The sequence below is a fragment of the Mustela nivalis genome, assembly GCF_964662115.1.
Source record: "Mustela nivalis genome assembly, chromosome: 13".
Classification (NCBI taxonomy): Eukaryota; Metazoa; Chordata; class Mammalia; order Carnivora; family Mustelidae; genus Mustela; species Mustela nivalis.
The window spans coordinates 71,838,640-71,864,360 of NC_139032.1; the positions used below are offsets into that span (position 1 = coordinate 71,838,640).

A 25,721-nucleotide genomic window follows, 5' to 3' on the forward strand; every position below is an offset into this window, starting at 1 on the left:
TTCAATTCATATACGTTTGTATAAATATGAATTAATATATATTTATATATATATATAAATCGAATCATCAAAATATCTTAAAAATTTGTCAAATAAACCTCAATAAGGCTAGGGGAAAACCTACCACTTTCCAATTGGACTATCAATATGTTAAAATCCTCTCCAGCGGCTATAGATTTGCCAAAATCTCCTAGCAATTCTATACATATTTCCTTTATGTATATTGGGGCTATATAATTTGATGTATTAAGCTACAGTGTATAACCGGGGGTCAAGAAGAAACATATATTAATGCAACACAATGTACAAATATACAGAATATTTGATATTACCCTCCCATTTGTGTGTCATGGGAGAAATCAGTAGTCAATCATGGCATGACAGTCTGCTCCAACATGACTCCAGAATATGTTTTAATATTCCACTCTACGCAGTCATCTTAGTTGTCACTCAGAGTAATTCCTTTTCCCTTTCCCTGGCCTACCTTAGTATTGTCCTGGAGGACAGAATATTCTAAAAAGATAGAATTTCAGATAAATGGGATGAATAAAAGATTATTCAAGAAATAGTGGTAGAACAATTGATGCTTTAGGAAAGAATGCCATATTTCTACTTTCTATGATATAATAATTCTGACTAAAAAATTCATTATAAAAATAATCAACTCCTAGACAGTCTAGAAGAGAACATAGATGTAATCTTTTCTTGGGATCCAGAGAGCTTTTATGACCATAAAACAGAGGTGGATTTGCAATGACGTGGATGGAACTAGAGGGTATTATGCTGAGTGAAATAAGTCAATCAGAGAAAGACAATTATCATATGATTTCTCTGATATGAGTAAGTTGAGAGGCAGAGCAGGGGGTTTGGCGGTAGGGAAGGAAAAAATGAAACAAGATGGGATCGGGAAGGAGACAAACTATAAGAGACTCTTAATCTCACAAAACAAACTCAGGGTTGCTGGGGGGTGGAGGGTTGGGAGAGGGTGGTGGGTTATGGACATTGGGGAGTGTATGTGCCATGGTGAGTGCTGTGAAATGTGTAAGCCTAGTGATTCACAGACTTGTACCCCTGGGGCAAATAATACATTATATGTTAATAAAAATAATTTTTAAAAAATGGAAGTGGGAAAGAAGTTATAAGAAAAATCTGATAGATTAGGATTTATAAAAATTAAAATCTTGTTTTTTAGTCATAAAAAAGCAAACTGAACAAATGAGGGAAAATTTAGCAGTGTGTTTAACAGTTAAAGTTCTTAATGCATAAATATTTTGTAAATTAAATAAGAAACAGACAAACATCCTACAGAAAAAATAAGCTAGAAACAAATTCATATAATTTACAAGAGAAGAAGTATTAATGACAAATAACAGCGCATAAGGTTACACTTCACACTAACAATAAAATAACACAAGATATCTTTTTTAACCATCAAATAACCATGAAGAGCTCAGAAATGAGAAAGCCGTGACAGACTGCACATAGGGGAAAATATCTGGAAGGAAATTTGAAAATACACACCCAGGGCCCCCTAAGTACTCACACACATTGACTCAGTAATTCCATTTCTATAATGATCTGAATTAGATATAATAATCCACAATTAGAGCATCATGTGAAATAGAATGAATGAGATGCTGACATTGTATTCCTAATAGGTAAAAGTTGGAAATAACTAAAACAGGTGAATGTTTACACAGACAATAGTGTATCGGTACATTAACAATTAAAGTTGTAATAATCAATGATGGTAGAAATGTACAAGAAACAATGTGTTGTGTGCTTCAAATTTTATTTAACATATATTTTCTATATATTTAATATGAAATAAATTGGGATATAAATGCACAAACATGACAATGATGTTTGTTTTCTAAGTCTGGGCTTGACCCTAAAGTGCTTGGCTGTTGTTTTTATTCTCAGCATTTTACGACTGTTTTCCTATTACTTTTTAAAAGTGAATGGCTGAATTAATCAGAAAAAGATTTCTCAGAAGAAAATGTCAGAGAACAGAGAGTGCCTAAAAATCACATCAGTTTATTGCAGTTCCCAAATATTTCCTAATCCAGAGAGACACAATCAAAACTGTCTTATTATACTATCGTAAATGCCCAAGAAAATCTCAAAAATCTAATTTTGCTCAGGAAGATAGAAGATGTCTTCTTGAGTACACATTGTAATCCTGCAGAAAGGCATGTGTAACTCACAGCTCAAAATCTCTAGGACTGTCCCTCGTCAGCACAGTTCAGTCCAGCCCCTTGCCCTGGGCTAACCTAAAGCAACCCCTAAGTCTGGTCCAGAGGCCACACAGCCAGGCTTTGAGAAAGAGCCAGAAGCCCTGTTGGTTTGCCTACCCTAATCCTGTAATTACCAGAACATTACAAAAATAAGACTTATCTGTGGGTTTATATTTTTATTAAATTAAGTCTCCTGAGAGCATCATGGTTATGCATAAACCACATTTATTAATCCTGGCATAGCTCAGAGAGATCACTGCAAAAATAGACTATGAATAAATTGACCACGTCATACTTACTCAGTGTGCAGTGTAATTTTCCTAGCGTTATTTTGTGCCACTGAGCTGCTGAGTGGCTGAGGGGCTAAATGAAGGCTTCTCTTTCCCTGAGGTAGTATAGTTTTCAAAACTGGAAAATTCCTTTCCAAGCAGTGTTGACATTAGTATACACTTTCTGAGCCTTTATTTACCTAGCAGAGTCAATTCAAGAGTACTGCATTTTTACAGAAGATGGGAGAAGATGCATCTAGCATCTGAATCTATTCAAGATGGCTGAATTCAAGAATATAAAGAAACACCGTCATAATCTGTGTGTGTGACCAGCAATTATCGCTAGGATAGGTGAAGGACAACTTGACTGCATTCATTTTCTGATCGTTTAATCACATGGCCAAAAAGGGGGCTAGTTTTGGGAAGCAATTTGCAAAGCTACTTTAAATGTGGTGTTAACAGTCCAAATACATTCTGCTTCAGATTTCCAAAATGAGGATTCCATGAATCAAATTAAGTTGAACTGAAATTTCATACATGCATAGATGTCCTAAGACAAAATATCGTCTGCAGTCTTAGACTTTCACTCTGCAATTTGAAATAAATTCCTCCTGCCCAGGTCCCCAGCAACCAGCCTATGGCCAGATCAGACAGCGCTCCCATCCCTGAACTCCCTTGTCCTCTCAGCGGCCTCCGACAAGTGGAGCGCTCCCGTCTTTTTTTTTTTTTTTTTTTTTAATTTATTTTCAGCGTAGCAGTATTCATTGTTTTTGCACCACACCCAGTGCTCCATGCAATCCATGCCCTCTCTAATGCCCACCACCTGGTTCCCCAACACCCCCCCCCGCCCCTTCAAAACCCTCAGAGTGTTTTTCAGAGTCCGTAGTCTCTCATGGTTCACCTCCCCTTCCAATCTTCTTAAGGAACATCCGTCTCTTTCCCCCAACCATGTACAGGCCCAGACCTCCTCCAGCTTCTCTAACAGTTGTTTCTCACTCTCTTCTGCCTGATTAACTTGCTCTTCTTCCTCAATACAGTCTCTTAAAGCCAACATGACTAGGAGCTCAATCCCAGGCCCTTGCTTTTGCTCCATCTGAACTTGCCTGTGACCTTCCGTGCTGGCTCATGATTAAAGAACATCCATGTGCTGAAAGCTCCCGCACTGGTATTCTGAGCTGCTCACCTAACTCTGTCCTACCTAGCAGGCATTTTTATTTGGAGGTCACGTGACTTCCCAACATCCAAATCGGAAATCACGATTAAGAACACTGCCCTCCCTAAACTGGTTTTTAATCCGATCTTTAGCATCTTATGACAGGGCACCACATGCACCCAGGTATTCTCCAAAATCCTCAACAACACTTCTGTTCCCCCTTCTGCTTTGCCAAGTCCTGTTGTTCTGAAAGCCCTGATAGAGGCAGCAATCTTTTTAGAACCTCATCTCAGAAATGACCCATCATCACCTCTGCTGTGTTCTGGTCATCAGAAGTGAGTCGTGAACTCCAGACCACACTCAAAAGAAAAAGGATTCTGCTGCTGGTGGCCATCTTGGAGGCTGCCTGCCCCACAGCCAGGGCAGGCTCCCTGAGGGCTGCTCTGACCCTTCTGCTGTTCTCTGAACCTTGCCAAGAGCTTCTCTCCTTACACCACCACATGGCCTACTGGAAGCAGTTGCCGATGTTTCCTTTGGACTCCAGGGCCTGGCCTAGCGCCTAGCCATGACCTGCTGAACTGAACTGAATTGTGCATCTCCCAGCCTGGGTCGGAATATATAAACAGTGCTGGGACTAAACCGAGAAATGAAGCTCCTAAGACAGGATGTTTCCTTTGGAGGGGATCTCCCGGTGCCCTACCTAAAAGCAAGTCTAACATATTTGAGGAATCTGTGGTAGGAGTCTGGAACACTCCAATTATAATGAAGAAGCGGAGAGGAGACAGGCAGTGAGAAAGAAGGCTGGCTCTGTCATCCTGGTAGGAGCTTACACAATGGTTTTCAGTCTTTTGTGTCTCCTCACAATACCTCGGGAAACTCCAGATGATGTTTGTGATGAAGGGAAGCGGAAAAGAGGAGGCGACAGAAGGGGAAGTTGCAGGGCATTCAGGTGCCAGTTTTATCATAAGGGGAACCAAGGAAGGACATTTGCTTACCACCTTCAGGTTCCCAAATGAGAAGGGCTATGGAGGAGCCAAATCCAATCCAATCAAAGACACTCTATTTCTGTATTCTGTATATTTTGAATTCCTGCTCACCCTTCCCCCTCTAATTTAGCCGGGTAAGTAACACAGATAACCTTTCTTCTCTACCGAAACATAGTCTTCACAAAGCAGCTCTCCACAACTCCAGCTCTGCCATCCCTCCAGCATTCAGTGCGCCTCCAAACAATCATTTCCCCAAGCTGCAAAATGTGGTTCTGCCTGACGTACTACTCCATATACTACCAAAAGGAAAGGGGGAGCCCTAAGAGAATAAGCCAAGGAAATCTCTTTAATGCTTCCCTTCCCTATCAAGAGAATCCACTAGCAAGGCCTAAATTCTTAGGGAGAAAGGAGGATGTGGTTATTATTATTCCCTCCCTCATCATAAAATAGGTACCAAGGGCTACAACGTTGAGTACTCTGCTAGGCACAGTAATCACAGACATAAAGGACACAAAAATCAGCCTTCAACAGGTTCACCTTCTTGTGGAGACTCAGAGGCAAGAGCAGGTTAAGAATTCTACCATAACAGCATGCTGTGCATTAAGAAAAAGGGGAGCACAGAGTGTGAGCTCCCTGATGACAGCACGGACATCCAACTTGGACCAGGCCATCAGAGAAACTTTTCAGGGAAGCAAGAACCAGGAGGAATCTTGGAAGGACAAGCCAGGACTGGCTCAGAGTAAACAGGGGAGTAACAATCCAGGAGACAGGAAACCATGCGAAGAAGCAGGGAGATCAGAAAGGACATGGTGGTGATTTCAGGGGACTAGAGTGACTCCTCAGACAAAGAGCGTGAGGAAGGCAGGATGAGGAAGGAGAGGGCACTCGAGGATTGCCACACGAGGGAGCTTGGAGGTTACCCCCAAAAGCAGCAGGAAGTCATAAAACATCCCAAGCAGGAGAATGACGTAGCCAAATTTATTTATAGAAGGAGCTCTCTCACATTAGTGGAGAGATCTGATTGGCAGGAAGACCCACTCCCTACTGCCATAGTAAACAGACGGTAAATGAGTGAGAGCAAAAAGTGAGCTGTGGGAGCAGATGAGGAATGGACAATTCAGAAACAATGTAAACTTGATGGGACTCAGATAAATACAGGGTTAAGGAAAAAGAAGGGTGTTAAGGGTGACTCACAGCTTAGCGGCTTAAGAAGCTGAGCAGAAGATGGTGATATTCCCTGAAACAAAAGATAAAGGAATTCCCAGATTTTATGGGAGGTGATGAGTTTAGCATTGGACATACAGATGTTACAGGGACTAAGGACCAATTCCCCCAGATACTAGGATCTTGGATTCATTTAAATTCAGACAGACTCTTCGATCAGTAGAAATCTAGACTCTAGGTCTTGAGAACCTTGGAAAAAAGTTGGAATTTCACCAACTCTGAAACTATAGTACCTTCCCTAAGCTGTCTTCCCACCACTCTCCATAATAACATGCCTCTTTCATACAATGCTGGGATGATCGGGAAGTGAACAGTGGAGACCACCACAGCTGTATTGAGGTAGTGCTTTTCTCATGCTATCTTATCCCTGAGGGCACTTGAACACTGAGAATCGTGTGTTACAAGTCAACTTAGAGCCATGTCAAGTGGAAAAAGTTCTGAATTTATATGCAACTTGTATGTAGCCAGTAATAGCCTGTTGATAGCCAGTCACTACTCTGAAGTACTTGTTTTCCTAGAACTCACCAGTAAGAAAAAGCACATATGCTCCAACATTCCCACAGATACAAGCACAGATAGGTGCTTGGAACTGGGTCCAAGTATCTGGAGGCATGTTGGTTTCCAGATAGATTCTAGCTCAACAAGAGTGCTAGGAAGCCAAAATGGAGGCATGGCCTATAAAAATGGTATTCTGTTTTCCCAGGCAGATATTTAAACATTATGCGGCCAAATGGACTCATCCTTATAGGACTTCCCAGTTTTGTGTCATATCAAAGGTGTTTTCCATGGAATATATATGTATTTAAAATTTATAAATTTACTCACTTACTCCTATTTTAGATGTATATGTATCTCCTGCAAGAAAGCGTGTGTGTGTGTGTATGTATATGGGCATATGTCCTATAACTCGAGAGAAAGGCTTAACTTGGGAGAAAAGAAATGTTTTGGAAGGATGCCAGGTAGCTTATGGAGTACTTGGGAACACTGGAGAGCCAGGCAGGAACCAAGGCAGTCAGTCAGGTGGCAAGCCCCACGGCCAAGATCTCAACAGAGGAACAGCCTGGTCAGGGTGACACAGCTTCGCTGCTGGACACTGGGCACAGCCGCTGGCACCACCATCACCAGACACTGGATACTGCTGAGGCTCTGCCACGACTGCGGGCTACTCTTGGCACCACTGCCACCGAACACTTGATGCCACCACCACCGGAATGAATTCCAGCTACCTCCTTTGTGTCATCTGCTCCAAATTCAAAGTCCCAGCAAAGGCGTCTCATTGTCTGAGCTTAGGTCGCTCATCCATATCTAGCTATCGGGGTTCACGAGAGCAAGTACTCATTTTTCTTGGCTTATAGAGGCAGACCTGGGACCTGCCTCCTACCAAATTTCAACACGCAAATAAAAGAAGAGGTTCAAATACTGAGTTAAAAGCCAAAATCAAAACAAATTCCCGATAGAGGATAATGCCTTTCTCACTGAGATGTTTTTGTGATTTGTACCTGGTCATAAAACAACATCTGTAGCTGTCATAATTTTTTACATATTAAAACTCTAACCAAGACATGAATTGGATAATATCACTGTACTTGACTCTTTTCATATATTCTTTTATTTTTCAATGAGCAATAACAATGCCTCATGGACTAACTGGCTACATGGACTGACTTAGGTAGTACCCAAAGCTACACATTCTTTTTTTAAGCCTTTATTTTTTAGAGCAGTTTTAGGTTCACAACAATATTGAGAAGAAGGCCAGAGAGTGCCCATAGTCTACCTGCCCCTACACGCACTTACCTCCTCCATGATCAACATCACTGACCAGGCTAGTACATTTTTTGGCAAGGATGAACTTAAACTGACCCATCATAACCACCCAAAGTCCAAACCTTACCTTAGGGTCCACTCTTGGTATCGTATCCTTAGTGTGTTTAAAAAAAAAAAAAAAAAAAAACCATAATGACACGTATCCATCATTATTAGATGATAGAGAATATTTTCCCTGCCCTAAAAATCATCTGTGCTCTGCCTGCTCGTCCCTTTCCCTCCCCTCCTTCTGCCCCCAGAAAACACTGATCTTTCTACTATCTCCATAGTTTTGCCTTTTCTAGAATGCCATACAGTTGCAATCAGAGAGCACGCAGCCTTTCCAGATTGGCTTCTTTCACTTAGTGATATGCAGTTAACGTTCCTCCATGTCATTTCATGGTGCGATAGCTCGTTTCTTTTTAGCACTGGACAAGTGTCCGTTGTCTGGACGTGCCACAGGTATTTTATCTGCTCACCCACTGAAGAACAGCTTGGTTGCTTCTAAGTTTTGGCAACTACGAATAAAGCTGCTATAAATGTCTGTGAACCGGTTTTTGTGTGAACATGTTTTCAACTCCTTAGGTCAATACCAAGAAGCACAATTGTTGGATCCTATGGCAGGAGTAGGCTTAGTTTTGTAAGATGCCGGCAAACTGTCTTCCAAAATGGCTGAATCATTTTGCATTCCCACCAGCAACGGCTGTGGGGTCCTACTGCTTCACATCCTCACCAATGTTACAGATTCTGGCCATTCTAATAGGCATGTGGTGCATAAACTTTAAAAGTAAAAAATATCTCTGGCAGCAGCATTAAAGGTCTGAACAGCTGATGGCAGCGGCATCCTGGGGAGGCTGGTGGAGGGCTTCTTCCCTCAGCATTATTTAAGCCATATGTATGAACTTCACATCTTTGAACTATAGCCATATTGGAGTTTTCCGGTGGGGTTTCAGACAGACAGTGGGGCTGGATGAATCAGGAAGAACTGCTGAGATCATGGATATGATCAATAAGTTAGAGGTCGTCTTGGAGAATAATTTTGTCCCACAGTACAGAAAATCCAGACAAATAGATCCATACTCTGGAAAAGCCCCTGTAACACACTGGAATACCGAAGATGTACCTCAGAGGGGCCAGAGGTAATACCACAGAGAAGTAGTGTAGTCAAGTCTTTGGGAGCAAGTAGAGAAGTGGGTTAAAGTGTGGCATGCTGACTGAAAAGGTCATTGTTGCAGACAAATGGGAACACTGGCATACTCTCTTTCTGGAGTTTGACTTGTGCTCTGGGAAAAGCTGGAACCCTTTAAAGAGACCAGCTGGGATATCCTTCCATTTATCCTCTAGCTCTACTTGTTCCCTGTGCTATGCCTGTGGAAACTGACTTCTGTGACCTCTACCAATGGGCTTCCTTGCCCTCTAGTTTCCTATTGGGTTTGGCCAATGGTGAGAATCTGCCAGAAATCAAAAGCATTCCCATGGACTGGCCAAATCCCATAACCAAAGAACTCAGTTCCCAACAGGAAGCTCTTCTTCAACAGTCACCCCTGTCTCTGGGTTGGAATAAGTGGTTTTCTGCCATTTTGACCCTCGGGCCTAGAGACGGCAAAGAGCACCTGTTAGAGGTTCACTGTCTCCACACCAATTCTTGTGGCTCCTCAATACCTCACACCCTTTATTCTACTTGAGGAGGTTATTGATTTCATTTTGGGACCCAGACAAAAGCCTAAGATAGAGATTTATAAATTTTATGGGACATAAATTGACAATTTTAGTAGAAAGCTTTTTTTTTTTTTCCTTTTGGAAGTTCCTACCATCATACGCTTCAACTCCACTATCTAGGTTCACTCAATTTTTCTTCCACCTTCCCCACTGCCTTGCCTACCCACCCAGCCATGAGTTCTCCAGGTCTTCACACTCCAGCACCCCATCTCCACTCAATTTTTCGAGTTGGAAATCTGGTATTCATTTTGACTTTATCCTTTCTGTACTTGTCTATAATCTACCCTTTCCTCTCCCTCCACTCAATGTCCCTCGTGTGTAGTTAACAGGGACCTCAGAGCTGGTGTCCACTCTGAGAAATGAACTTAACTGCCCATAAACAAAATGGCCACAGGTCAAGGGCTGAGTTCCCAAGATGAACCCCTGAACTGGTTTAAAGCTACTCACACCCCTCAATCTCTTGCTTTCCAGCTTTTGCTCCTTCTCTTGTCCATGTTCCTACCTTCTTTGTGCTGCCAGTATCATCACCTGTTTACTGTGTCTATTCTCAATACATCCACTTTGCACCCTCGCATCACATTTCCTTCTCTCTTCTAGAATGCTGCTTCCCTGGATTAATGTATCACTAACAAATGTACTTTCGTCCCCCCGACCTCCAAAATAAACCTAACCATTCAACATCTGTCAGTTGTGAAGCTGAGAAGTGCTGGAGAAAAAAAAAATCGCACCAGGGTGTATGACCGCAAAACTTCAGTGACAACCTCAACTGTGCCCTCTCTTATGTTCCAAAATAAGTGTCTCAAATCTTCTTCAACCTCGCCTTAAGGCCACATCACAGAGATGACAGAAGTCATCAGATGAAGGCTCAGTAAACTGTTTGCCATTCCCACATACAAATGCATCCCTTCCTCATCACCGTCTACTACAAGATCCTACGCTCAGGACTACCCACCTAGCTGCCTCTTTTTCTCACTCCTTATCTTTCACTGACTTTGAAAGGTTGGAAAGTTGCATGGCTCAGCTCTAGGGCTTCCTTTCTTTCCACGTGCCCCCCTTGGTCCATCTGCTTCACTGCTGTAGCTTCTACTGCAGTCCACATTCCCATGGTGTTTCACTGCTCTTAGAATGAAGCTCTTACTAAGACAAAGACCCTGACTGACCTCCCCTACCTGTCTCTGCAGCTTTCGCCCTTACTTCCTGCGCTCCCAACAAACTGACTTTTTTCCTTTCTGTCATAGCACCATGGTCTTCCATATCCCAGGCCATTCTTCTCCCACTGCTTATAATAATCCACCCCCCACCTCCCGAACTGGGCTGTCTGACGTTTAGTCATTCTACAGAGCCGAGCCTCAGGGGCACCTCCTCAGAGAAACATTTCTTCCTTCTCATGCTTCTCTGACTAGGCCAGCCTCATTTTTTTTTTTTTCAGGCTCAGTTTTTATATAATTTTACAATATAGTGTATCTCTCCAAATTATAATTTAATTAGTTATGTAATTTTTTTTAAAGATTTTTATTTATTTATTTGACAGACAGAGATCACAAGTAGGCAGAGAGGCAGGCAGAGAGAGAGAGGAAGGGAAGCAAGCTCCCCGCTGAGCAGAGAGCCCTAAGCAGGGCTCGATCCCAGGACCCTGGGATCATGACCCGAGCTAAAGGCAGAGGCTTTAACCCACTGAGCCACCCAGGTGCCCCAGTTATGTAATGTTTATTATTCATTCCCTCACCAGACATTAAGCTCCACTGCCTGTTACTGAATGTCCCATATCCAGTAGGTATTCAGGATAATGCATTAATTCACTGAACAAACATTTTCTTTCAAGAGTCCTTTCCAATTTTATAAGGCGTAGGTCTCCTGATGCACCTCTAATCACTATCCTAACAGTTCATGGGAGATCCATCCATTTTTAAAAATACAACCCCACACTCTCTTTGACTTCCCAGGAGTTTTCTGGAAAGGGCAATCCATGTGGCATTCACAACCCAGCCGTCTGCTGACCAGGGAGGCAGACAATTAGGTCATTGCCCTTTGTGATCATTAGAAGGGGCTCTTTGCCAAGCTTCTTCACCAGAGGTATGAGAGCCTGGTGCAGACCAGAAGCACTAACGTGGTGATGGGTTGACTCTGACAGGAACCGGGCTCATCTCATGAGCTGCTGTGCAGCTGAATGCCAGTATCTAGTTCAAGATGCGGCTCAAAATGGTGCTACTTGCTCTTTGAGCCTCCTTCCCAGGAGTTTTGGCCAGCTTCTGAGATGAAGAAGCAAAGACAGCAGAGGTGGCGAGGCAAGCTTCATTGGCAGCCAACTGTATTTTATTAAAAGGAAGACTGGCCATTGGCCCCATGTACTCTCCTCATGCCCGAAGAAGCCGTTAAAGAGTGGCACCTGGCCTCACCCTCTGTGGCTGAATGAGCCTACTAGTGTAAGAAATAGATCTGCTGGCATGGTAGGATGGAAGGCCATTTTGTACCAGGGTTACCAGAAACTGCTGCGAGGAGTATAGCTGGGGCAGCCTCTGGCTGCTCTGCTTTGGAATCCACTGCAGTGGGCATCCCCCAGCTGATGGCTGGTTCATTTCAAACCAGCACTCTCCCTCAAATTCAAGCCTGAATTCTCCCTCAACAGAGTTTTGTCTCCCCTTAGCATTGCAGGGTACTGTGTTCGCCTTGAGATGTAGGTTGTGGTGGAATTTGAAGCTGGAGATAATTTCCTGGAATGACTGGTCTAGAGGGTGCAGTTCCTACTGGATTCAAAACAGGTGCCATCACTGCTCGGTCTATACCATAAGGGAAAGAGGAGGAGGAGTGCTCCTTCTCAAATCCTCTTCCTGGATATCTGAAGAAAGAGGGCCCCTGGAGGGATCACCTTGGACTTCTTTCACTGATGGCCAGTACCGATTTAACTCACAAATCTAGAGTCAACCAAATTTCTAGAACCCTGCACTTTCCCTGGTATTATTTATGGAAATGACAGGCAGCCACACTGTTCATCCTGCTGATTCCTAAATTGCACATGAAATATGTGCTCATCTTACTAACATCCAAATTTCCCATGAAAAATATATAGCATTCATAGGATATTCTCAACAGAAACCTCACCAAATCTCTACCTCTTCTATTAAAATTATATGAGAATTATTTTGGTTGCAGTTTAAGGACTCAAACTTATATGAGTCAAGCCCCCCGAAGGGTGAATTTATTAATTTAAACAACAATGAAGTCTAGTAGATAGATCTAGCTTTGCACATTATTTCTTCTTCATGGAGCATAAAAGCTTTCAATAGCCCTGGCTTACCTGGTCATCATAGGTGCTGATCTAAGAAGGAAGCGCTTATTACAAAAGGCCCAGGAAAATATAAGACCTTGAACTGGCCAGTATGAGCTATAAGCCAGTTTCTGAATCAATCACTATGGTTAGGTCGTAGAGGTGTTCTACATGGAAAATATTTGCAATTTATGTAACAGACCAATGACCTAAATTTTTTACAGTGGGCATACATTAAAATTCCTATAAATAAGAAAAAGAAAAATAACCAAAGAAGAATACAGACAAAAGCCGAAGAGGAAAATGAATAACAATAAAAACAATGAAAAATTCTCATTACCAACAGTATTCAGAGAAATAGTGTAAATTAAAACAATGAAATACCACTTTTACTCTCTCAAATATAAAAATTCAAAGGCAGATGTTGACCAGAGTGTGGGGAGATGGGGTCTCTTGTGCATTGCTGGAGAGTAAATCACCATCATATATCCTTACATGAGATGACCATGCTGTCAACAGACATAATAGGTTGCGTGGTATGTGTTAGCATGGTAAAGTCTCCAAGACAGACTGTTCCATGGGAAAAGGCAATTCACACAGTAGAATGCTTTGGAAGCTGTGAAGGTGCAACTCAGGAAACCTTGCTGCAAGGAGTGTGACTGGCTGACAGCCAAGAGCAGCCAACTCCATGGACTCATGAAGCCACAGAATGAGGGTACATCAACACAAGGCAAAACACCTTAAAGCAGTGGGGTAAGTACCATGATAGAGATGTACAAGTATAGACACAGAGACAGAGATCTACAGATCTATAGACATAGATAAGCACATGCCCAGAGAAGCCAAACCCAATGCAACTTTGGGAAGATCTGAGACTTTGGGTCTGGCATGGCTCCCAGGAGGGAAGATGATCAAGCTGAGATGTTAACTGGGGGCAGAGAAGAGGAAGCACTCCAAGCAGACAGAACAGCATGAGCAACTCATGGAGGGAACTTACGACAGGTTGCTAAATATTAGAACAGAGGCTTGGATTATAACAGATGAGGCTAGCGAGATGGGCAAGTCCAGCAAGGCCTCCTTTGTCATCAGAGAGAGCCTGAATAGGTTTTCATGTGGTGAGAAGCCATGGAAGGTTCTGGAGTGGGAGAGTCCATCTGAGAACAGATTAGAGGATAATAAGACACAGGTGAGAATAGACAAGACACTGTCATTCAGAGGAGGTGAACATCTGGAGAGGAGTTCGGGATACTGTTGTACTAGTCAGAGTCAATAGAGGGGAAGAAATCCAGGTATATGGAGTCTGTGCCATCTGTAGGAACTGGTAACGGGCAGGAAGTAGGAGGTGGCGTAAGAGATGGGGAGGAGCCCAAATGATACACCCCAGGTTCTGGTGTGAGGCAGAGAGGTGGTGAACTGAATCAGATCAGGAAACCTCTACCTCAGGGAAGACAGTGACAGTTGCAAAGGCATCTAGTATTGTCCTTCTGCCACTGTCTTAAAAGGGATTCTAAAGGGATTTTCTTTCCCTTGTTCCTCCAGCACTACACTTGCATTACTGGCCTAAGTGGATACTCACCAGCTGGCCGTGTCCATCACTACAGCCAAGTCTGAGAATTCCTGATTATACTTAGAGCCTGTGGAGCTGCTGACACAAACAGTCATTAGCAGACGACCCTTTTGTAACCAACTATGCTTTAAAATGTAAACTGTGGGGGCATTTTCCTTGCATTGTCCAGAAGGAACTTTCTCCTGCGTGAGCCTGGATTAATCATGAGAGAGCTCGTCAACATTCCACTCGTACATATTCTTACTTTGGTTGCCTTCAGCGGGACTGAGAAACTTCCAAAAGGTTTGTTTCAGGAATCTTGTCTTCGTGTTGCCTTGTCACAGTTCTAGAGTGTATGTGTGTATATGTGTGCGTGCTCTGATCACGACCGACGACTGTGATGGTGGGCCTGGGTGTTGCTTGGTGAAGTAGGGGTGCGATGGATAGAGAGGGAGAAAACTGTATAAATAAGTGGTTGATTGATGGTCTCATTTCTACAGGCATCCCTCTCCCACTTAAGCTCTGCAATAAAAGCTTAGCCACATAGTGCATGCGGAACACTCGCTTGTAGGGAAACATCAGCAGGTAGACTGCAAGTTATCAAGGTCCGTTTTGTTTATGCGTGTGTCAAACTTCAGGGTGGTCTAAATGGAGGATGAAAACATTTTCCCATTAGGTTTGCCGGGAATATAATCAACCCTACTCCCAGATGTCCAGAGTGTTTGCTTCTGAACAAAAATCTTTTCCATTTTCAGTTTCGGTTTTTCAAAAATCTTAGTAAATATTTTAGTTCCTTAAAAATTGGAATTAGAGAAAGGCCCACACCATTTGCCTATATAATAAGGGCCTGAAGACAATGAGTTCTCAATAACTTTGAGGTTGAAGGCATGGTTTGGCTTGGCTAGAACTGTGAAAGTTTTTTTTCAGAGCCTTTGGAATGTACCGGAAATAACACCACCTCAGGGAAAGGAAAGCAACTTAAGAAACTGACAGACACCTGTTGCAGTAGCAAGAATGTCCACAGTGATATGGTTTCTGGCCAGTGTATTATGAAACTGAGACTAGTGTATTTCAAATCAGGAAAAAGACAGGAAAATACGTGATTTGCAAAGTGACTGGGGGCTTCTTTGAAATTTTTCTTTAAAGACACGATTAAGATTGAATGATATCAGTTAAAGAGTTTTCAAATTAAATGTATTCGAGTAAAAAGAGTTTTATGTTTTCTGATACTCTTGAATTAATTATTTTCCCTCTACGTTACTTTCCCAAAGAATTGAAAACGTTTGTATTGTATAGATAAGTGAAGGTATAGTATCTATATGTAGATGGGAAACGTAGCTTTACATTTTTCAGTTCACTAGAATTTCAGGAGCCACAAAGACAAGACTGCTAATGAGATACAACTTTCCTCACAAACAATCTGATTTCATAGATTTATGTTGTTTTGTTTTCCTTTTCTATCTTATATAAGCATAAAGGTATCTTTAGATGTATTTAAACATTGAATCGCCAACTAATACTTCAGGGTATCTCTAGATAAGGCAGAATCTGGATCTTTTCAAACAGCTAATAATAGACAGAAAGACTTAACATTGGCTTCAGATTATTTTAATACTTCCTGATCATACAACGGATGTCCGGTAAGGTAGCACCTGAATGTTCACACTTACAGACTGTGCTAAGTCTTATTTGCGCTATTATAAACCACAAAGTTACATAAAAATGACATGGTTAAATGCTAAAATTTACTAAAATTCAGTATCATAAGGAGCAAAATAATTGATTTTGATGGTTCATGTCAAGATTGGGTACATTAAAAAAAGCCTACCTCTCTATATAAACAACCCCTAATCTAGATTCCAGAAAGGAATGATTTATAGTTTCCAGACTTTATAGGCAAAGCCGTTAATTCAAATGCACACTATCTCTATTTTGAAAAATTCAAAATATGGTGACATAAAGATAACAAAGCCAAACATCCTGGCTTTCAAATAAAGTGGTCAGATTGTTAATTCAACTTTGTTTATAATTTATTTGTTTATAACTTATTTACTTATATATGGTAAAATTTAAACTAGTATGAATTTAACACCAACCCTAGCCAAAAATACCAGGCCTAGTAGAATAAGTATTCATTAACTACACGTATGTGCGCTGAGAATAAACTATCATAAAAACACAGTCCTTAAAATTTTAAATGTGTTCATGAAATATACTGGCACAAAGCCCACAAAAATATGCTATTATTTTAAAACTACAAAGAGTAATAAGGATGTTCCACACAAACTATCTCAGTTACTTTCTCTATTCTTGACAGAGAATAAAAAGAGGTTTTTTTAGATGAATACCTTTGTCCTAAGTCCTTTATCATGAATGAATCACAATAATGTGTTAAAAATAGACTGACAGATTTTTAAATAGTGCAAGAGTATTTAGTGGATTTTTTCAAACTGTCCATATACCATTTCCTCAACAAAATAAATAACAGACTTTGTAGAATTAATAGTTTATTATTTTAATTTTGAGATTCCCAGTGTTCAAAGACAAGGGGGAAAATTCACTTGCTCTGAATCATTCCGACTAGTGATACTTTCAAAGATGAACTCAATATCATAACCCACAAGAGAAATATACAAACCGCTGTGTATGAAAGTAACCCGTGTTTCATTGCATACTCGCCTTAACCACATACTTCAATAATATTTAGTGCTTTATTGGGGAATATTAAGTATATGGAGGGATTTAAAGTCTGTAGGAGTATAGGAATTCATGTAAGCAGCACTAAGTTTGTTTTAATATGCACAAAGAACTCCTGTCCAAACTCCACTTTTTAAATTACCCTATTTACTCCAATACCTAGAAGTTTCGAGTCTAAGTGGTTTATCCTCAGATATATTTGAGTAACCTCCTCTCTTAAATCATATGTATACAAAGATAGGATTCACAGATTCAACATATGACTAAGTCAGAGCAGGCACAGCTGTCATTGAAATCCAGGACACCAAGTCCTGCATGAATACTGACGTGCATTGAAAGAGCAACTCATTACGTGTCTGGGGAAACACAGTTGCTTTAAATATTATTGGCCTTAACAGAAAGAAGGAGCAGAAATATCAAGATTTCTGCCACATTTCCAGAATAGTAGGCAACTTCTCAATAAATTAGGACTTAAGGTCATGGGAGAAAGGGACAAGTAAGAGGAGACAATGGGGCCCGATGAATGTGGCCCCATTCAGGAAAGTGAGTGAAGGAGCAGACCAGAGAATGCAGAAGAACTCCATGCGGCATGCTCAGGACCCAACTGGGCTTGGGGACTGAGCCTTTGTCGTGGCCTTGACCTACACCACGGTCTCCCTTCATCTAACTATACTGTATGCACATAGGAGCCCCAAGGACAGCTGGTTGGATTAGTTCAAGGTTGGTGCTCCCCAGGGTCACTGCAGCTAAAGGACTAGAGAGTAAGGGAGCTGAGATTATATGGCAACACACCATGCAGTCTAGGCTGAATAACAAAGGCAGTGAAGTGAGGACATTTAAGGCTTGGAAGAGAACATTAAGATCAAGTTCCTTTTCCTGGTCTCCAATGTCTTTCCATGTGTCTTTAGGGAGAGCACATAGTCTCTGTGAGCCTCTATTCCCTCGTAAAATGAAGATGTGCATACTAGTGTTCAACCTACAGTGTTATATACTATGCTAAGGACTGTCAACGATTGGCAACATGTTCATTCTTGGGTAACATACACATTTTAGATGGATCTCTATGAGACCACATCTTAACCCAAATGAATTCCCCCAGGACAGGCAATTTCAGACATTCTAACAAGCTGGGCCAGAACTCCTACCAGCCTGTGCCCAATACCATTCCTGAAGGCAAGAACCAAAAATGTGTGCCGTGACAAAGAATGAATGATACTACAATAGTAAGTGACTGAGATTATCGATGAAGTTTATAAACTCCAAAGGCATCATCATAAAAAATACCTTGCATTTTATTATAACACCAGTAGAATAAATGTGTCAGTTTCTAAGATAAGCCAAATGATGAGCAATACTGAATATCCTTTTTCTTTGGGGAATCTGAAAATATTCCAGCACAAAGTGTTTTCTCATACTGAAAAAACAATACTGTATTCATGATGTCAGGGGGGAAAAAAAAAACATGAATATATCCCAAATGTGAGCTCTAATTTACTAAAAACAGAAAGGAGCAAGCACACCTGGCTTCTTGGTTTACTCAGTCATTTAGTCCTGTTAATCAGCAACTATTCAATCAGAAGCTGGCATGCCAATGGCCATGTGATGGAGCCCATAAAAGGGTAATGTCACGTCCTTCTCATCAAGCAGCAAGGATTCAAGTTAAGCTACTCTTTGGGTACAGGAGTGTTGTGCTCGTTTTCATGTATTTGTTATTCATGCGGTCCTTGGATTGAGCGAGGAAATAGTGCTCTAGTTTCAACAGACTCCGGCTGAGATGAAAGTTGGATAAGAGAACGAAAGTAAACAGGAGACAGTCTGCTGAGTCAACAAATATCACTAAATACAATGATGTGATTTTGTCCGCAATGATTTGAAAGTGGATTTGTTTGGATAATTTTGAAAGATGGGCAAAGTGAACTTAACCAACTCGATCCTGTCTCTGCAAGTTTATATTAATGTAAATCTTATTTTTCTCTCTGTGAGTGGGTAGTATTATGCTGATGACGTGAAATAGCTTAGAGTTAAAAGACAGGAACTTTAAACCAGGCTTCGCCTTGAAGGTCAGTTCTATCACTTCCTACTTTCGTCATGTTTAGACAAGTTACTTAGCCATCCTTAGCCTCCATTCCTCATCTGCAAATGAGAATAATAATAGTATCGGCTGTTATGTTTGTTGTGATAAATGAGATAATGAATGAAAAGTCTAATTCATAGCCCATGGTAGGTTCTTAATTCTGGATGCTAAAATTATTAAAAATAGAGTTAAACATGACCCAAGACTGCCAGGCCACTGGGAAGGCGTTACTCCAATAAAAGGTCTTCCTAACACCTCACGGATATCTCCGTGAATGTCAAGACACTGTAACATTTACTTCCTTGATCTTAACTGATCTCCACAGTTTGTAAAAATATTAATAGTACGTCTATTACTTCTGTCACTTTGGAAATATCAAGTGAGAAGAAACTAATGAATCAATCTATTTTCTTACAACACATGGCCATGAAGAATCATTTCGAAAATACAAAATACAGAAAATCTTGAAATAGAAAAAAATCATCCCAACTTCCAAGACTGTTAATGCAATGGTATATTTTGTTCCATTTTTTCTATGCATCATAAAAAACTTTATGCAATTCTGCTACCTGCCATTTCTACTTAACACAAATGCACGAGCATATTCTATATTATCTATACTCTTTAAAATGCTCTTTGTAGTGACTGTAAATAATATCCTGTTTAGACAAGCGTCACTGATACGTGTTTAATAGCTGCCTGAGACAAAAAAAAAAAAAAAAAAAAGACCCTCATTTGTTGCATTCGTTGATTTCTGTAGAGTAAATGCTCTGACCACAGTCGATTTCAAGCAAACGACGAATACTGAATTGGGAAGAGATGTGCCGTAGCATGCCTTTACATACTATTTCTACTGTACAGATACATTGAATGTAAATTACTTCAAGAGAATAGATAATAGTACATTGTAGTAAAATAACTAGGAAGCGATCCATTTTGAGTATTATTACTTTGTTTTTGACATGATTTAATTATAATTTTTTTATTTTAATTTGTTAACCTGACTTAACACACAAGGTTAACATTAGTTTGAGGTGTACAACAGAGTGACTCAACTCCTCTAAACGCTATGCTCTGCCCGCCACAAGTGTAGCAAGTGACCCTCTGTCACCTAAATTTATATAATTTGGTTTTTAATAATGGCTGTATTTAACAACTGTCTCACAAAATTCTGGAAAAATTAGTGCTTGGCTCTGTCTAGCAAGCCAGTACCACAGCTAGAAGGCAGAACTGGGTGCCGAAATTTTAACTTCAACATGATTCGTACAATTTAGTACAATTAATCTGTTTCATACAGTGAAAGTGAAAGGCATCTATATCCCTTTCCATCTTGAGATTCTTTCCTTGGGATAGAATCCCAGATGTAATTATTCATGGTAAATCTGTAAGTCATCCAGAGACCCAGAGAACCACTGCACTGTTCAGGTTTATGTTTCTAAATTACCAAATCAAATAACACACAGTGTTCCCTACATGCAAAGGACAATTTTAAATGCTTCTCATATACTCATTTAATGACTCCTCCAGACAAGCCTTTGTGGTGGTTTTATTATGCCCTCCAGCTACAGCCGAAGACACCGAGGCACTCGCTGAGTGATGGGTGGACAGGGAGTGATGGAGCAGGGATCTGAACTCGAGCCCTGTGCCAGCCCCTCTCACCGTCTGGCTGCTCAATGGTCTTTCCTTTTATTTTTTTTTTAAGATTTTATTTATTTATTTGACAGAGAGAGACACAGCAAGAGAGTGAACACAAGCAGGGGGAATGGGAGAGGGAGAAGCAGGCTTCCTGTTGAGCAGGGAGCCCAAAGCAGGGCTCGATCCTGGGAACCTGAGCCAAAGGCAGTCACTTAACAACTGAGCCAGCCAGGCGCCCCTGTATATAGTCTTTCCTTTTAGAGAATGACTTCAGTGGAGGAATGGGGCAACTGGGGGTGGGCATTAAGGAGGGCACGTGATCAGATGAGCACTGGGTGTTATACGCAACTGATGAATCACTGAACACTACATCAAAAACTAATAATGTAAGTTGGCTAATCGAATTTAAATTTAAAAAATTTTAAAAATAAACAATGAAAGCATTCAATATGATCAATTCACCTTGGGGTGAATTCTTCATTATTTGCATCCCATAAACTTAATAATATTTACTGTTTTTATATCTTAGTATCTGTATTACTATACAGTTGATAGCTTACTTCATCCATGGGAATCTTCCTGCCCACGTATAAAAGATGCCATTTCACCTAAAAATTCTGCTCTCCTATTTCAGCTATTCTCTTTCCACCTTTAAAAAAAAGGCCTTTTATATAAAGGTCTCAGAAATACAGTTAATTTAAACACCACATCAGTCAATGTGCTAACCCTGGGGATAGGAAAAGGTCTAAGACCGGTCCCTGGCCCCAAAGCTCAAGGTTTTTATAACTGAGTATGGGACAAAGACATAAAAAGATCGTTTTAATCACATCTGTGTGACAAGTGCTATTAGAGTGACATTTGCAGGATGACCTAAGGTTAAGGGAAACGGCATTTGGCTCTGTCTAGCAAGTCTGAGAAACTGGGAGAAGATGTTGCTTACACTGGATCTTAAGAAAAGAACAACATTAAGGAGGATGATGGGAGCCTAGTGGGACACTCACAAGCTCCGTGTTCCCTCATTCTCCGCCCATGAGTTTGTCTCTGAGTTTACTTTAAAAAGAAGGTTCGCTGAGATAGTGTATGTACGTTTTATGGCCAATGTGCCAGTTTGTTTCGTGAGGCTGTCACCCTCTACCCTGCAGCTAAAATACTGTTCACACCACTTATTTGGCTGTCGTGTGTACCTTGCATTTTAACTAAAATGACCACATAATTTACTGTCCAAAGTCGGGCACTTTGTGAGTGCAGGGAGTACTATTAATAATTTTGCCAGGAGAAAAGGCATAACTGACTATGATAACTATTTTATGGGTCTATCCATCCTCATTATCTAGATTGTGGCAAAGATAGGTTTTACACATCTTTTTGCTTCTAGTGAACCTGGTGTTTGCTACATGGAAAATAGTAAATAAATCTCTGATAAATAATAATAATGACCTCAAAGTAGTAATGATGATAATTATCTTAAATAGGATTATGCAACGGGGTAGATTTCCAGGCGCACCCAAAAACAGGTGTGGGCACTTCGCCACACCATTTAGCCCTTGAGATGCCCAGGCCCCCACCCTGTTTGCTTTGGCCAATCCATAGGTTTCCTTAAGCAGTAAAGAGGGGGCACATCTCACTCCCAACCTGCTCTCATCGTTTTTAACTTCTTCGTCTTCCTAACTCTTGTAATCCAGGTAACTCTCATTTCACAGGGAGACAGGAGGAGAGAAAGGACCATAGGACCGTATCACAGCCTCTCCCCCTGTTGTCATTCTGTGGAACACACACATATACAAACACACAGGCACACACAGAGGCACATACACAAACAAAACAACAACAAAACACAACAACAAAAACATGAATAATAGCTTTGGGATCTAACTCACATACCACACGCCTTAGCCATTTAAAGTACACAATTCACAGAGTCATTCATTTATCATCAAAATCAAGCTCAGAACATTTTCACACACTGTCCTTTAGCGACCGATCATCACTCCTTAATCCCTCCATCCTCTCCCCCGGTCCTAGGCAGTCGCTAACATATCTTCTGACTACAGAATGGCCCATCTGGACATTTCATGTAAACGGAATTATACAGTATGTCTGGCTTCGTTCACTTAGCTTGTTGTTCCCAAGATTCACCCATATTGTGGTGTTTATTAGTATTTCATTCCTTTTTATTGTCAAATAATAATCCATTGTATGGATATACCCATTTTGTTGACCGGTTAATCTGCTGGTAGACACTTGGTTTGCTGCCCCCTTTTGGCTACTGTGAATAACACTGCTATGAACACAGTAGTCTAAATGTCAGAGTCCCTGCTTTCACTACTTCTGGATATATACCAGAAGGGGAACTGCTGGGTCATATGGTAATCCTAGGCTTAATTTTCTGAGGAACCACCACACTGTTTTCCACAGCAGCTGCACCATTTTACATTCCCACTAGCAATGCACAAGGGTTCTAATTTTTCCTCCTCGCCAAAATTTGTTGTGGATATGAAGTGGTATCTAACTGTGGTTTTGGTTTGCATTTCTTTAACAGCTAATGATATCAAGCATCTTTCTTTACATGTGCTTGTGTCTCCAACACAAATAAAATTTATACAAGTTCTTTGAAAAAATTTCTATTCAAATCTTCGCCCATTTTTTATTTAGGTTTTTTGTCTTTTTATATATCGAGTCTTTTTCTAATATACTCACAAGCAGATCTGAATTCTTTGTAAATCTGGTGAAGATTGAGCTTCAAAGTCTTTTGTTTGCAGGAGCCCCCTTCTAAAATGCTCAGTAGGCTCTAGCAATGTGTTCATATGAACATATATTACTATGAAATTTTGGGGAAAAGTTGTTTTTAAACAACTGTTAAGAGCTCTTTCCATTCTGATTCCCTTCAGCCACACTCCCCTTCAAGTTGATTTACGTTGGGTGGCCACAGATATTTTGGATGTATAGTTTTATATTATTTTCCTCAAGGTTGAATACCCAAATTACATAACTTTGGGCTTCACAAAACCTGGATCTGCCTCTACTTATATAAAATAAATTCTGCCCTACTCTCCTGAGAGCCTTCTCTTTTGATCCTCAAATGCCAGTATGAAATAGAAACAAAATTCTCTACATAAGATCTTCCTTTTGGCAACTTTCTGCTATGGGGAAATACAATTCTCATTTAGGTATGTGGTTGCCTCTGACTGCTCACAGAGGATTAGTAAACAGCATTCTAGAATGTTCTCATCTGTTGTCTCCTCCCCTTGTAGCTCCTGTCATCACTACTCCTCTGGAAACAGTGGATGCCTTAGTTGAAGAAGTGGCTACTTTCATGTGTGCAGTGGAATCCTATCCCCAGCCTGAAATTTCCTGGACCAGAAATAAAATTCTCATTAAGTACGTATTCTGCCCTTTTTCTGATAAGAATGCCAACTGCTGCCTTGCAATTTAAATGTCATAAATGGAATCAAAACTCTTGGTAGTATAAAAGCTCACATTCTAGAATTTGAAAAATGCAAATGCCCTCATTTATATAAATGTAAGATCTGAACATCAGTGAGGTTAAGAGACTTGCCCAAGATTGCATGGAGCACTGGGTATGGTGAAAAAATAATGAATACTGTTATGCTGAAAATAAATAAATTTAATTTAAAAAAAAAAAGAGAGAGAGACTTGCCCAAAGCAAAAGAGAGATTTCAATGACTTGGGGACATCTGGGCTATTTCCAGGACCCCATTAAGAAACACCATGACATCCTAGGTCTGGGGGCACAGAGCACATGTTACAGGACATGCTAGGGAATTAATATGGACCAGACTTATCACCTCTACTTCTACTACCCCAATAAAGTAAAGTATGCTGTCTAGGAACCTGACCTCTAGGTCACCATAACTTTTTCTTTTGAAAGTCAGAAAATTAGGCGTGCCTGGGTGGCTCAGTGCATTAAAGACTCTTCCTTTGGCTCAGGTCATGATCCCAGAGTCCTGGGATCGAGTCCCGCATCGGGCTCTCTGCTCAGTAGGGAGCCTGCTTCCCTCCCCTCTCTCTGCCTGTCTCTCTGCCTGTTTGTAATCTCTGTCAAGTAAATAAATAAAATCTTTATTGAAAGTCAGAAAATATAGATAAATAGATATAGATATATTGATATATTGATATATAATGAGGCAGCCTCTCCAAAAAATAAAATTCCCACTTGACATGAAAAGGTCATGCTATCTTTTCCTCATTTGCAATAGTTACCTGATCAGAAACACTTTCCAGGCTTCCCAGCAGGCAAAATAAGTTTCCACTAGGGCCAGTGTGCTTACGCTGATATCCCTAGATGGAGGTCCATGAACCTGCATGAGGAAAAATTATGTCTTTACTTGCACTAAACCCTAATGAAAGTTAATGTTTCCTTCTGTGATACATGTTGTAATGTGCAAAATTACCCTCTGCTCTGGTCCCCTTCAGGTTGTCTCCCAGGCAAGCTATTCCCAAAGTCCTAGAATAGGAAGGCTCAAAGTAAGAGGCCTGACATACAGTTGATCAAATCCATTTAAAATATATAGATGGAGACCAGGGGAAAGAAATGGGATAAGTTAATGTACTTAGAAACCTTGGTTCACTCAGTGTTTCTATGTCTAGTCTCTGATGTGCCTCACACTTCCCCCACTGCAGTGTTCTTACAAGGACCAACATGGAGGCTGAGCCCACAAGTGGAAGGTGCCTGAAGCTACTAACATACCCTTGCTGTGTTGAAGAGGCACTACCACACCTGGCCATGACTCTAGCTTGCCAATGAGCCTGCTGAACAGCAATGGATTTTAAGGGTGTTTCTTGGGTAGAGAGCACAGGACCATAAAAGGACCACATATTTATTTTTTGAGAGAGAGAGAACAGGCAGGGAGGGGCAGAGGAAGAGAGAGAATCTAAAGCAGTCTCCATGCCCAGCGCTCAGAGCCTGATATGGCGATCAATCTCACAACCCCAAGATCATGACCAGAGTTGAAATCAAGAATCAGATGCCCAACTGACTGAGCCACCTGGGTGCCCCAAGGGACCACATTTTATGTCACTGATGGGTGGGTGATTTAGGGGTGACAGAGCTGTCCGTCTAGAGGTGGCATGATTATAAACCTGTCTTTCCATC

General features: G+C 41.0%; 1 protein-coding gene across 1 annotated transcript in view; it reads left to right on the forward strand.

Moving 5' to 3' along the window:
- Nucleotides 1-14,107: 14,107 nt before the first annotated feature.
- LOC309846328 (muscle, skeletal receptor tyrosine-protein kinase-like) overlaps nucleotides 14,108-25,721 on the forward strand; it is a gene marked incomplete at its 3' end in the record, with an annotated part of 59,561 nt that continues 47,947 nt past the window's right edge. Inside the window, exons 1-2 of the mRNA XM_082695196.1 lie at nucleotides 14,108-14,505; nucleotides 23,860-23,986. Coding sequence (XP_082551322.1) covers nucleotides 14,427-14,505; nucleotides 23,860-23,986 — 206 coding nt within the window. The 5' untranslated portion in view covers nucleotides 14,108-14,426. The remainder of the gene's footprint in view (nucleotides 14,506-23,859; nucleotides 23,987-25,721) is intronic.